The 14472-nt window shown below is 50.7% G+C and overlaps 1 protein-coding gene across 6 annotated transcripts in view; it reads right to left on the bottom strand.

Annotated features, from left to right (window-relative positions):
* Positions 1-14472, bottom strand: part of Sh3pxd2b (SH3 and PX domains 2B) — a 116072-nt gene that overhangs the window by 84744 nt on the left and 16856 nt on the right. For all 6 annotated transcript variants that reach the window (XM_039087129.2, XM_039087130.2, XM_063268956.1 and 3 more), the window contains exon 2: positions 3698-3778. In XM_039087129.2, the coding sequence (XP_038943057.1) occupies positions 3698-3778 (81 nt within the window). The remainder of the gene's footprint in view (positions 1-3697; positions 3779-14472) is intronic.

Here is a 14472-nt window from a genome sequence, read left to right as displayed (position 1 = left end):
CAGGTCTTCTGAGCTCTCTGCTTTTTCTGTTAAACTACACCAGTTCGGCTGCTCCTCCTCCAAGCCTGAGCCCTCCTCTCATAGTGTGAGTCAAGTCACTTCTATAAACAAAGCAAACCAAAAAAAAAATCAAGGCCATGTGCCAAATGGGTCATGGAAATCATGAAATGATCTAATGTGGGGTGTCACAGTCCCACATGGGCTGGTTTCCTTGCCCAGTCCTTGGGGACTGCTGAGTTGGGTTGCCCAACCTCTCCTACCCCTCTGGGGTTAATATGGGGGAGAGAAGGCTACTTCTAGCTTGAGCCAGACCCCTGGAATCACATGGCTTTCCCACTCTGCCACCATGCCATCTGGGACCCCTTAGAACTGGATGAGGCCGGGCCTCTGAACAGCTTCACCATGCCAGGGGTGGCCACCGGGAACAGACCATTCTGTTCTGGTAAAGCCCAGGTCATTACTACACAGAGCTGGGAAGAAAACTTAAGCTATGGTAGAAGCAAGGTCAGTAAGAACATGGTGTAATAAGCACAGGATTTGGGCTGGAAAAGACTTGTGACCGGACTTTGCAAAGGAGGTCACCATGGTTGACACGTCTGTAGAGAGACAGCTCACCCTTAACACACTGAGCCAGGTCCCTCTCATTTCGTAGTCTTAACAAGTCTGGGGTTGGGATGCACGGAAGAAATGGAGGCAGGGGGGGGGGACAGACAGACACACACAGACAGACAGACAGACAGACAGACAGACAGACAGACAGCTAAGGCCTGAAAAGAGAAGGCTGAGCCTTGAACTTGGATTTGCCTTTATCCTTGGGCCAGGCTGGAATAAGGACTTCAAGGAACAGTCTTGCCACACGCTCCAACATGCCAGCGATTCAACACGTTCACGTTCACAGGGCTCCCTCCCACCCGCTCTCTTGCAGTTCCTCCAGTTGGCATGCTGGGCCAAGTATCACCTGCTCCCCACCGCAGCTGACAGGCTGCTGTGGTGTCTGTCCCAGGATCTTGGCCATCACTAGAGTCTCTCCCCCAGAGTCTGGCACCCGGGGACTTCCGGTTGCTGACAGTTGGGAAAGACAGCTGACAGAGGCTAAAATGGCCGACTTGAGGACACCTATGGTGTTGGCCAATGGGCAGTTGAAGAGGCTGTTCTAAATGCATCCGTGGGAACATAAAGCAGGTTGGTGAGGGGTTCCTGAGGCCACAAGACAGATGGGCGGGAGCTGCCAGTGGATACTGGGTCCTTTCAAGGCCACAGCCATGTTTGCTCTGGGTTCTAGGGAACAATGTGCTCTGCCCATGAATCCACCCAAGTCCTCTCTTTGTGTGCCAACTGATGGAGTGGGTTCTGCTCTGCAGAGGGGAATAACGCCTTGGATGACAACCATACTGTTCTTGTTCCTTAGCCCCACTGTTCCTTGTTGGAGGTGCCAGGCTGGCAAGAAGTCCCTGAACACACGCCAAGGCAGAGCTCCCAAGATAGACACCACTGCCTAGAACAGCAGCGCCTAGCAATGGGCAAAATCTGTAGGTCATCTGTATTATCACTCATTCCTGTGAAAGGGCAGGGCAGCCCTGGATGCTCTCCCATACGGGGCTTCTGTGTGTCACTTGCTCAGGGCACTGGAGGGTTCCAGTCATCACCGCTGCCCCGTGTCTCCCCTCCCCCCCATGTTCTCTTTTCCCCTGTCTCATCATTCTACACGGTGGCTAGCGCTTACTTATTGCGGGGCTGGGCTCAACCTCCTGGCCTTGTGTGTGCGAGGCTTGCACTTTCCCACGTGGCAGCATCCCACCCCATGGCATGTTTTACGGAGAGCCCTGCTGTTTATTTATCCTCAGCTCGTTTGCAGCAGAGCAGCAGAAGATTATAGGTATACGTGACACTGCTCGATGCGGCCGCATGCTGCTGAACACAAAGCATCCCAGATGAGCTCATTATGTTTTAAATAATTAAGTGACTGGTGTCTCAATGGCTTTCCACGAAGCAGCGACTCCTGGCTGTGTGTCGGGGAGGCATGAGAGACTGTTTTAACTGCACTAGAGAAATCAATTGGGAGCCTATTGCTGTCTGCCCTCCTCCTTTACAGCAGTGGGCTGTACACAGGCTCTGAACATTCTCCTGTTCACACTGGCAGGAAGTGCTTGGGTTTATGTAGTCAAGGAAGCCTGCAGTTAATATTACCCAGCTTCCAGGAGAACCTGAGAGTCTTCTTCCCAGCCCAGGCTATGCCCTTGATACCATGGTGGAAGAGCAACTCATGAAAGCCCATTCATTGGCCGTCATAGTGATTGGCACAGAGCTAAGCCTATGACATGCAAAGTGTCTGCCAGGACACAAGAAGTTGTGGAGGTTTGAATAGGTATGGCCTCCATAGACTCATGTATTTAAATGCTCGGCCCATAGGGAGTAGCACTATTAGGAGGTGTGGCCTAGTCGGAGGAAGAATGTCCCTGAGGGAGTGGGCTTTGATGTCTCCTATGCTCAAGCTAAGCCCAGTGTGACACAGTCTATTGCTGATCAAGATACAAAATTTTCAGCTCCTCCAGCACCACGTCTGCCTGCACATTGCCGTGTTTCTCTCTATAACCATAATGGACTAAATCTATGAACCTGTAAGCCAGCCCCAATGAAATGCTTTTCTTTATAGGAGTTGCCATGGTCATGGTGGCTCTCCAAAGCACGTAATAAGACAGAAGTCGGGGCTGGGGATTTAGCTCAGTGGTAGAGCGCTTACCTAGGAAGCGCAAGGCCCTGGGTTCGGTCCCCAGCTCCGAAAAAAAAAAAAAAAGACAGAAGTCACTGGTACTCTTTACTACAGAATGTGAGCCCAGGGTTGCCAGAGCCATCTGCAATCAAGTGGGACTAACGATATAGCCAATACCACTTGTGGGGACATAGAATGAGAAGTCAGGGCAGATGGCAGAATGAAAAGCTTGCACTGACTTGTTCTGGAACCCTGGGAGCCTTCTCCTCTTGGGATACTCAAGGAATTCTGAGTTGGTCCTGTCACGAGTAGGGCAGACACCACTCAGTCATCGTGGATGGAGGCTCACACTAGACCTCACTTACACAGTAGGGAGTTCAGAAAGCCAGGAATGTCCCTTAGTGTCTGTGGCAGATGTCACGTGCCAGGTCATCTCCTGAAGGACATTGACTTCTCCAGTCTCCTTGGAGCTGCCTACTTTTGGAGATACTGACATGAAGTTACCAGCCCAGGATTAGCAAAGGAAATGGTTCCTACCTAGCTGCGAGTTCCTACTGAGTTACACAGCTCACAGTGAAACTGGCAGTGCATGCTTGTTCATTGGTTCACTCATTCATTCATTCATTCATCCATCCACATATTCATTCATTCATTCATCCAGCCATCCACTCATCCATCCAGCCATCCACCCACCCATCCACCATCCATCCATTCAACCATCCATTCATTCATTCATATACTCACACATGCAAACATGCACCAATCACTAAGTGAACAGTGGTATGTGCTGGGCCTTGAATAAAAATATTGAGGAAATAAAGGAGGAAGAGAACGTGATTCAAATAGGTCAAAGCACAAGGCAGACAGGACCTTACTTATACCTTAAACACGAATGTCAATTTAAAGTCTAGAACATGGAAGGACGAGGCTCTAAAGTCACATGTATGAAAAGTCCAATTAACCTCCTCTCCCACCACAGATGCCTACCTGGAGGTCAAAGAACTTGCTGTAGCGCCGGTAGATGGCCTCCGTGGCGCCACTGGACCACGTGACTCGGATGATGTAGACCTGCAGGGAGGGAGCAAGGAGACAAATATTAAGCCACCAGGGAACAATATGGTTGGAGCACTCCCTCTCCAGCCCAGCTTCCGGGAATTTCATCCCCATGGGACAGAGCAGGGAGGCAAACCTTTGAGGGGTGTTGAGTGGGTCATGAGCAGTAGTAGCTCAGGGGTGGGTTCCTGATGACCAGTGGGTTTGTTAGAAAAGCGAGTTTAGTCCAGCCATCTTCTCTCCTGCACTCTCATCCACCTTCCCTCTTCTGCCCTGAGTTAAGCATCCTAAAGGCCCCTGCCAGATGCCAGCCCCTTGAGTGTGATCTTCCAAGTTCTAAGAAACAAACCTCTATTCTTTACCAATTATTCACCTGTGCCACTCAATTATCGCAACACCAAGCAGACTAAGGGAATCTTAGAGACCGAGGAGGAGTTTGAGCTGGAAAACCCATGTGTTTCAATCTCAGTTTGGCCAAGGACCAGCTGGACCAGTCAGCCTCTTGCTGTCTCGAAGCCGTAGCTCCCTCCCTCCTCAATAGAAGGGGAACAATAGCTCTTGCCTGCAGAGCTGTGTCAGGGTACGGCAGGTCACCTCTGGCCACTGCTACTCCCAGCACTGTAAAGATGTCTGCCTGCTCTCCATGTGGCTCTTCTGCAGAGTAATTCTTAAAACCTTCCCATTTCGGGGTTGGGGATTTAGCTCAGCGGTAGAGCGCTTGCCTAGCAAGCGCAAGGCCCTGGGTTCGGTCCCCAGCTCTGAAAAAAAGAAAAAAAAACCTTCCCATTTCTCCAGAGAAGTCAGGGCGCCTGAATCCTCAACCCGAGTGCTGCCTCATCCTGATGTTTCTGCCAGTGAGGACTCCCTTGAGTCTCAGTTTCTCTATCTGTAAACTGGGTGAACAGCACCTGCTTCCTCTGCTTCGCAGGCTATACAAGCGTCTAACAAAATCAAGGTCATGTGTCTCACCTTGGCCACATATCACCAGTGTGGGGAAACTGAGGTACCTGCTGGCAGGCAGGCATATACCTCAGTGGGACTGCAGTCGCCCCTGCTGGCTTTGGCTAGCATTGATTACCACAGCACCTAGACTTTTCTCCAGGGAACCTCTTCTCCATCTTGATTAGCCCCTTAGAAACAGAGGCACGATCTGTGGACCCAGAAGGTGTGACATGTGACTGAGCAGGGCCAATGGGGGTCGGTAAGAGTCAGCCATGGGACTTTACCCTTCACGTCAGGAGACTAAGGATATGATCTGACGTATCTATTTCAGCTTGAAGTCTATAGACACCCGCTTTCTGGGCCAATAATTACCATGTGGTCCTCGGAGAGCTATGCATAATTATAATAAATCTGTGTAATTATAATAAAATAGCTTAATTATCATTTTTACTTATGCATATTTATGGGGAATGTATGATCATCTGATATATGCATACCATGTGTAGTGATAAAATCCAAGTGTGCGAGATATATGATTGGTATGTATGATAGACACATGATAAACACATGTGCATATGCATACATATATACTACACATATATACACGCATATGCATACATAATGGTGCTAGGGTTGGAAACTGAGGAAATTAAAACTGAAAGAAACTGTACAACTCGGATAAGCTAGTGACTTGACCTTCAAGTTGGGTAAACTGAGGCCTAGAGAGAACAAACATGCCATCAAAGGTCCTCTGTCCCTGGAGATGCCCAAGCATCTGGATGCAAAAGACATGACCATCGAAGTTTAAAAGAAAAAGAAAAGATATTAAGGAAGACCGCCAAATATTTTGTTTTCTTAAAACCAACACAGAGCAGCTTCCCACTCATGGAAAGCCTACTCACGTACAATTCACTCCTGGCCTCCTGCTCCCATTCTGAAGCTGTTGGACCGCGGCAGGCCAAACTGCTTCATGGGAATGAACCCCTGAGCGTATCTGATGCAGTGCTTGTAGGCACAGGCCAGACTCTGTCGCACGCTCATCACAGGCTTGTCCTACGCTTGGTCCTGAGGGCTCAGGATTGGAAGATGGCACACACCAGCACTGCAGCTATGGGACACTCACGAGGTGCTAGCCCTTACTCTGGAATGGACACAGCAGCCTCCTTGGGGATCGAGCATGACAGCCAACAGCTATGGGCCTTGTCTGGCTCCTGGCGCACATTAGGAGCGCTCAGCTAGCTCCTCCCATGCTGTGGGCCCCATGCTCCCGTCTGGTACCCTTCCCCCGTTTTTTGGCTTCAGTACCAGTTTCTCTTGGACAATTACCTCCCTCCTTTCTCACTGTTTTGCTACAGGGAGGCATGTTTCCCACACCTGGTCAAATACAGCACTGCCTGGCCCTGGCCATAAAAGGGGGCCGAGCCAGGCTGACAGGATTCAGGATCTCCGATAGCATCATAAGATTCTATCTCTCTGAAACGCCCTGGTGGGAGAACACCATGCAAGAAATTACTCCATGATATGCACTTGCTGTATGGAAGAAAGCCAAGCAAAGACATGGTGTTCTATAGGGGATGCATTTTTAAAAGCCTCAAAACTCACCAGCAGACAAACAATTCAATTACAAAGACGTGTAAAAGCCCTGACCGGACGCATCGCTGGAGCAAACAGATGGATGGCAGGAAAGCCAGTGAGGAGGCAGCAGTGCCACCAGCCTTTGGAGAAAAGGAGACTAAACAGTGATGAGAGACAGTGCTACCGTTTGGTGAACGCCCACACAGGGACCATGTGTGACAGGCCTGGTCAGCAGCCTGCGGTGAAACCATCAGTAGGTGGAGACCAGAAGGAAGAAGTTAGGTCTTTGGGGCATGCCCTTGAAGAACATGCTGGGACCCCTGTCTCTTCCTGTCTTTCTTTGGGTTTCATGGCTGACATGTTCCACCATACATTCCTGCCATGATATATGTTGTCATCATGGATACGAATGTAAAGGAGGTGACTACTCTTGACCTCCGAAAACATGAACCTTTCCCTTCCTGTAAGTTACCCCCAGCACTTTGTCATAGTAACCGTAGAGTGGCACGGTCGTGAGTGAATCAGCATGGGTGAAGTGCAGTATGTCGGGCATGACAGTGCTGTCTAATCCCAGCACTTGCAAGGTGAAGCAGGAAGATTCGGCCAGCCTGGACTACAGAACGAGACCCCATCCTAACTGTCACCATGTCAGCTTTCCCACCCCTGTGACAGAATGTCTGATTGGACTCAGGTTTCAGAGGTGTGAGCCTTTCACAGAGGGAGGAGGACACGGAGGATTAGAGCAGCTCGCTCTGTGGCAGGATGCAGAGAAGGGAAAACAGGAAGGGTTCAAAGCAAATGCAGCCTCTGAGACACACAGATGACGTCCCACTTTCACATAGGCCCGCCTCAGATTGCCACAGCATGGCAAATCCATCAACGGATGTAATGTACCCCTTGGCCAGTGTCCTCTATGGAAACAGCATCCAAACATCCAAAGGTGATGCTGATCTCCTAGGTTCTACTCAATCCAATCGCTCAAGCTGATGGTTACAAGGAACAGGCGCCATCTTGGTCATCATAGTGAGCATAGGTATAGATGGTGAGAGCAAGTGGGCCTGCCCCTCCAAAGGACTACCTCACCTCATCACACTGCTCTCTCCCCAGGAATCTCAACCCAGGAGGTCTGTTTTGGTCCCGCCCCACTGGGGAGTTGCTTCTGTGGATCCCTCTGGTACACCTCACCAAGGCTCGGCGCAGGTTCCTAGATGCTGAATGAGTTTGGGCTCAGTTCCTTCTTCCTGGTGCTTATGGAGCGTGACACCTTCCACATCTGGACCTTAGTCTGCCTGGAAAGAAGCCTTGAGTTGGGTGCTGGGGAGATGGCTCAGTGGTTAAGAGCACCGGCTGCTCCTGCAGAGGTCCTGAGTTCAATTCCCAGCAACCACATGGTGGTTCACAACCATCTGTAATGGGATCTGATGCCCTCTTCTGGCACATGTGTGTAAATGCAGTTAGAGCACTCATATACATAAATTAATTAATTAATTAATTAATTTTTTTATATAAAAAGGAGTCTTGAGTCTGGCCAAATGCCCATCCCACACACCCGAGAGCTTTACCTCCGTGTAGGGCTAGAGATCATCCCAGGAGCTCTGGGTCAGCCCCACCCTGCTGGGGAGCTACCACTGAGAGGTCATTGGCTGCTCAAGTATGGTGTGAAGTATTTTGTGGCCTGGACCAGAATGGCTCCCTTCCTCTGAGGACTACCCACCTGTCCTGGTTAGACTTGGAACACTTGTGTAAGGCAGGAAAGAAAGCGGCAACAGCCCTCTAACAGATGTAACCTGTAGGGCCACCTATCCTGCCTGACCCCATGGCCAGGGCTGAGTGGCTCACAGGGACAGTCCTCTTGCTAGGGAATAACACCTGAGCTGCCCAGCCCCCACAAGAGCCAAAGCCTGGAGGCACTGCCACACACAGGACAGACGTCTGCTTTGCAGAGAGACACAAGTGATGGTGGCTATAGCAGAGACCGAGGGAGAGCCTACCTTGATCTGGCCAGGGCTCAGGGTCCTGCTTCCAGGCCCGGCCTCTGGCTTCTACTCTGCACAGTAGGACTGGGCTTTCCCCCTCAGTTCCCCTTCTGGCAAGACAAAGGTATCTGTGCAACTAACAGAGCTCCATGGTTACACTGAAGTCAGTCCCTTAGCTTCAGGGGGAGTCACGGTTGGCCTCTGTGCCCAAGGTTCTGTTTGTGTGGGTGGAGATGGTAAAGTGATGTGGGTTTGCACTTAACATATACATTTATCTTTTCTTCTAGCCATTACCAATTCCATAGTCATACCAATACAATCTAACGCTGTTCACACGGCTTCTCCGCCAGACCAAGTATCAGCATCGTAAGCGACCTAGAGATACAGAAAGCTCAGGGGAGGATGTGTGTAGGTTATATGCAAATATTGTGCTATTTTGCATACGCATCTACAGATTTCGATACCTATGGGGGTAGAAGGGCTGCAACCAAGCCCTCATGAATAGCAAGGGATGGCTATACATACTATACTACAAGGTTCATAAGACCATATATGCATGTATGTTTCACACATGAGTATGCACGCATGCTTGTGTGTGCGCTCACACATACATGCCACATCACACATATCCACATACATACATAGCTACTTCCTGTCACTTACAATAGCTCTGTTCTACAGCGTCACCAGCAGCAGTGACTTAGTCAATACTTGAGCGTTACTCCTTCATGCTTTCAAGTATTTTTTATCATAAGATCAATATCTAAGTTCGTTGTCTATGGTCATGTTTAAAGACACCTTATTAATGAGTATAATCAGCTCATTGGTACTGAACTCAATGGCCAGGAGTGCCATCCCTCAAGCCTAAACATAGCTTTCTAACCCATGTGCACATATGAGGCCCAGCAAACCTTTCCAACCCAGGGTCCCAGGCTGTACCGCAGCCCCAGACCTGAGCCCATTTAAAACAGTAAAACCACCAACAAAAAGCACAAAGTGTAAAGGAGGTGAGGAAAGGACACTTGTTCCAGATGCGAGAGCAAAAATAAGAGATCTGAATGTCACCCTGATCAACCCCAGTCACGAATGCCATGTGTCCCCGGGTGATGTCAATTTGACACTGGGCAAGCCTGTAGACACCTCCCAAAGCCTCCAGTGCTGATCTGGGCTGCAGATAAATGTCATCGAGTACACAAGAATCATAAATATAAATAAGGTCAGACCTACACATACATGTTTGTCTGTTCATGTAAACACACACGCCAGGGGTTACTCTGAGCTAGGAGGAGTGTGGAGGATGTCTAAGAACTCTGCTTACAATGCCTTCTCGTATTTCCAGATGTTTTACGCTGTACAAATGCTCCCCGATTTACAGTGGGTTGTATCTTGATAACCCCCTAAGTCAAACACCATAAGCAGAAAATGCACTATGTCCAGTCGACCTCCCCAACACCCCACTCAGGCACTGTGTGGTGTCAGCTCTTCTCCTCAGCCCTGTGATGGGTCAGCAGTTGTGGCTTCATAAGGACATGGCGTCGCAAGAGTATTTTACTGAATAGCATTGGCCTGGGCAAAGAGCTGAACTCAAAACCAAAGTGCCCTTTAAAGTCACAAGTTAAACGGCTACAAGTCAGAGGCTTCTGTGTTGTCTGAGAGAGAGAGAAAAAAAGACATTGCTTCCTGGGAAGACTGAAAAGCACTTTCTGCTTTGAGCCCTAGGCTAGCATCTTCTCACTTGGTCCTCAAGGCCACTATGTCTAAGTGTGGCTAGTGCCACGGGGATGCCAAGTACAGGATGGCAGGTTCTAGTGTTGACCTGGGTAGACTGAGCTGTGCAATCTGCATCCAGAACTTAGTGTGTGAGGTCAGGTGTGACATCTGTCTCGGGAACCTCTGTGTTCTCTGCAAAACGGGCCAAGGATGCTGGCCATTCTTACCTCCTGAGCCGATGGAAAGTTCCAGAAATGAAACACATGCTGAATAAAATCTCAGCCCAGGGATGGGATTTGCAGGAAATGTTCTCTAAGTGTTGTTTGTTGTTCAATCCTTCACCCTCACCACTCTTGGCAAGTCTACACCTGGGCTGTGAGCACCAAGTCCTTGCAGGACCCCACAGAACATGTAGGAACCTAGGCCCATTTCCAATGTTCAAAACCAAATGGTTTGTTCTTCCAAGAATAAAGACTAAAGCCAGCATCCAGCTTGTATCCCCTTGGGAAATAGTAGGCATTAGGACAGAGGTAGTCAAGTCATTCCTGTGGGACCCCAGAGGCTCGGGTCAATGAATGGTCATGCCTCATTTCTGCTTGCCCATTGGCTTAGAGTCCCACACCTAGCTGCAGCACCTGGAAGGGCCCAAGGACACACGGACAGGCCATTCCCTAGGACAGTCCGATGGCCGGCAACTGCTACTTGGCCCACACGGTGCTGGGATGTCAAAGGGTTTCAGCATCTGAACTGCAAACACAGGCTGTTGTTCCTTGGAGGCGCCAGGCAGCTTCCAATAGCAGATCTGTTGGTGGCTTTTCTAGGGGATTCTGGGACTGGCTCCAACTCCAGGCTGAGAGCAATGACTGGGTGGTGCCACTGTGCTGGTCACAGGACAGTCACCACACTGGGGTGTGCAGGGGGCCAGAGGTGGATGCCTAATGACCTTCGTCACACTCCTTCTCAGCACTTTCTGGTCTCCTATCAGGAAGACCCAACGCTCTAGGAGTAGGCCACACTGGCCAGGAGTTTCTTAGTCCTATTTCTAGCAGTGTTGCTGGTTTCCCATTTATGGTAGAAGGCTACAGTTTCCCTTTAAAAGTAGCCCAATTGTCTTAAGTGAGTGCGTCTGAGAAGCCAGGCTGCGCTAAGAATATGCAGCGAGTACGGGCAGTCTGTGGGCACAGCAAACTCTGAGGGTGTCGGGAGAGCTGAGAACGAATCTGGTCCTGAGTTCCCAGAGTTCCGTGCCGTTCTCTCTGCAGCTGGAGTTCTGTTGCCCATACCGCAGCGGACACATTTCTGAAGTTAGGCACATCCCTGCCTTTTTTGTGCCAGTCAGTGGGTGGTCTGCAGTGACCCGGGGTGACTGAAGAAAAAATCTAAAGAAGAGGCCCATGTGGATCTGAGGCGGCTTCCCTACAGGAGGTTTGAGGGTGACACAGCAGCAAGATGGTGCTGTTCTTCATTAACAATGTCTGCCACGAGGGCAGGCTGAACGGTGAAATGCACGCTACGGTCCAGACTTCACCGAGAGGCTCAGCCCTCACACTAATGCAGAGATCAACGTCTTCAGGTTCACACTTCAGCTGCGGGCTCTTCCTACTTCCAGGACATGGACTTTTCTCACAAGTTCTCTGTGATAACCTTTGGACCCCCGACCCCAATGGCTTGCTTAGAGAAGAGAACTCTCAGGCCAGCTGTCAAAATAGCCTATGAGAAGCCCCAGGATCCTGCAGAGGCCAAGTGGGTGGGTCTCTAGACTGTCTGCTCTGGTTTCCATAGCACAGGCTGCTTTTAGCTCTTCTATATGTAGGAAGGGTGTAACCAGCAGCCCGCAGACTAAATTGTTAGACGCTGTGGGTCCGTGGTGCCACGGGTAACCATCCTGAAGCCTGCAGCCAAGGCCCGAGCTCTTGGCAGACTGTAAGGGCTTCCAAGACTTTAGTATAGGAAATCCCTGCTTTAGGCTGCCCTTTATTTTATGGCTAGGGAAAGTTGAAGGGACCTGTCCAGGGCCACGTAGTCTATGAAGAGGAGAGTTGGAACCGGAAGCCAGGGCTCCCCTTGGGAGGGTCTAGGGCTGGAGTCTTCCTCTGGAATGCTGTGCTTGACTCCAGGGAAGAGTACAGTGCAGAGGCCCCAAAGAGCATCATTGAGAGGCTATGACTTCTGCCATAGTCCAGGGAGCCCTCAGCCCAGAAAGCCCATGAACCCAGGCAGAAGGAAGGAAGCACAGGGAAGGGGGGATTTAACCAAAGGAATGTCGGTGCAGTGAGATGGGAGGAGGAAGTCTGGGTTTCTTCTGCGTGGCAGGATAGCTGTGGTTAACAGCAAGTTGTCATGTATTTTAAAACAGTGAGAAGAAGGACTGGGAATGAAAATGGAGAGGAACCATTTAAGGCAGTGGACACCCCACTGACCAACGGGATCATGAAACATGCACCCAAATATCACAGCGTACTCTATAAAGTATGCGAAAGCAGCTTAAAGTGATCCAAACAAGCCACTTCCTGTTAGGAGCATCTAGTGTTGTGTTTAAGGAGTTCACGGACCTCGGCCATCAAAAATCATTTCTAGCTGGACTTAGATGCAGCCCACACCTTCAGTCCCAGCACGTGGGGGGGCAGAGATAGGTGGATCTCTGAGTTCGAGGCCGGCATGGTCTACACAGTAAGTTTCAAGATAGCCAGCACTATATACAGAAATCCTGTCTTGAAAATCACGTCTAAAATGGAGGTGGGTTCCCCTTAAAGCTCCCACTCTGGCTGTGTTTCCAAGTTGAGAGATCCAGGGGGGAGCCAGTTTGGGCTCCTGCATCAGGCAGTGTGCTACCCTTGCCGAGAGGGTATCCCAATGCGGATAGCAGAGTTAGGGGGGACAGGTGTCAGAAAGTGAAGAGAAAGGGTGGGAGAGAGAAGAAATGGGATAGAGGAGGAAAGAGAGGGAGAGAGAGGGCAAGGAGAAAGAGTGGGGCTGGGAGAAGCCTGGGTGGAGGACCAGCAGGGTGCGGGTGGAGGACCAGCAGAGCACGGGTGGAGGACCAGCGGGGTGAGGTAGCTGCAGCTGGCCTCATCTGGGCCTGAGCTAATAGGAAACATGATTCCTGGAGACCCTGGGTTCCCTTTGGTTCCGATCTGCCAACTCTCTCCAGCTGTCTGCCCAACATCTGGCCTATGTAGGTCAGCGCCTCCGGCCTCTTTCTGAAACTGCAATACGATGCAGTTTGTTTGATTTCCCGGCGCCCCACGGCGGGACTGCCACAGGAAGTGCTGAAAAATGTGGATTTCTCTTAAATAAAAACACGTTCCATTTACTCCTGGATAGGAATGCTGTCACGCTTCGTGATGCCAGGAGGGAACACTGGGTGCTAGAGGGTAGTGCTGGGTGCTAGGAGGGAGTACCGAGTACTACGAGAAAGTACTGAGTGCTGGGAGAAAACTCTGGGTGTTCAGAGGGGAAGCTGGGTGCTAAGAGGTAGACAGGTCAAGGTGCATGCAGGACAGGTAGGAGCCGAGCTGGATCTGGGCCCATTTACCGTCAGGAACCACCAGGCCCAGCCCTCACAGTTCACCTGGCTGGAAAGCGGGGTCACCTTGGGGTGAGGCAGGGTAGGGAGGAAACTACACATACTTGAGGTCAACCAGTAGGGAGGGAGGTGAGCTCCATCCCAGCCCGCCTGCCTCTGAAGTCCTTGCTCCCAGTTCTGCAGGTCAGAGAATTTCTGTCCTGAAGTCAGTAGCAGTCAACTCTCGGTGGCATCTGCACAGAGACACTGGAGATGGCAGGCTGCCATTCCCTCTGCCTCCCTCCCTCCCTCCCTCCCTCCCTCCCTCCCTCCCTCCCTCCCTCTCTTTTCCATTTTTTTCAATTAAGTGAATGGCTGGAATGGGGCCCAGACACAGAGCCCACAGTGCCCTGAACCAGTTAGGATGCTCCAGATTTGAGGCTAGGTTCCTTCCAACTGTTCTTTGTCCGCTCAGCAGCCTGTGGGGCAGCGGCTGGTGACTGAGGGCTGTGGTTACACCTGTGTGCAGGAGGTGGGGAGCACTCTAAAGGGAAAGCTCAGTCCTTTGCCCAACATGCTACTGAGCGTCATCTGGTCACAAGGCAGATACACACAGACCTGCTATGTGGCGACTGGGGACATGGCCATGCAGACCAGAGAATGTCACATGATGGTGAGGGTGTAGGGACCTCAGCCATCCATCCCTCCTCCCCAGGAGCACATGTGGCTGTCTCTCTTGGGAACACTTTCGCCGACCTCTCACGCTTAGTCATTAAGTCCCCTCCCTCCCACTGGAGCCTCAACAGATAGCCTGTGTCAGTCTCAATTCTCTGGGTTCCCTAGATGTCAGGGCCACCATCTCAGCAAGGCACCAGAGAGCCCCAAGCCATGTGAATGGCTGTCACTCATTCTCACAGGACCCTCCAGCAGCAGGGTCCAGTCTGTTTTACCACTGTTCTGCCAGGGCCTGGGAACTGTGAGCTTTTAAGAACATTCAATAG

Source organism: Rattus norvegicus, chromosome 10 (assembly GCF_036323735.1).
Source record: "Rattus norvegicus strain BN/NHsdMcwi chromosome 10, GRCr8, whole genome shotgun sequence".
Taxonomy (NCBI): domain Eukaryota; kingdom Metazoa; phylum Chordata; class Mammalia; order Rodentia; family Muridae; genus Rattus; species Rattus norvegicus.
This window is presented reverse-complemented; position numbering and strand designations above follow the sequence as displayed.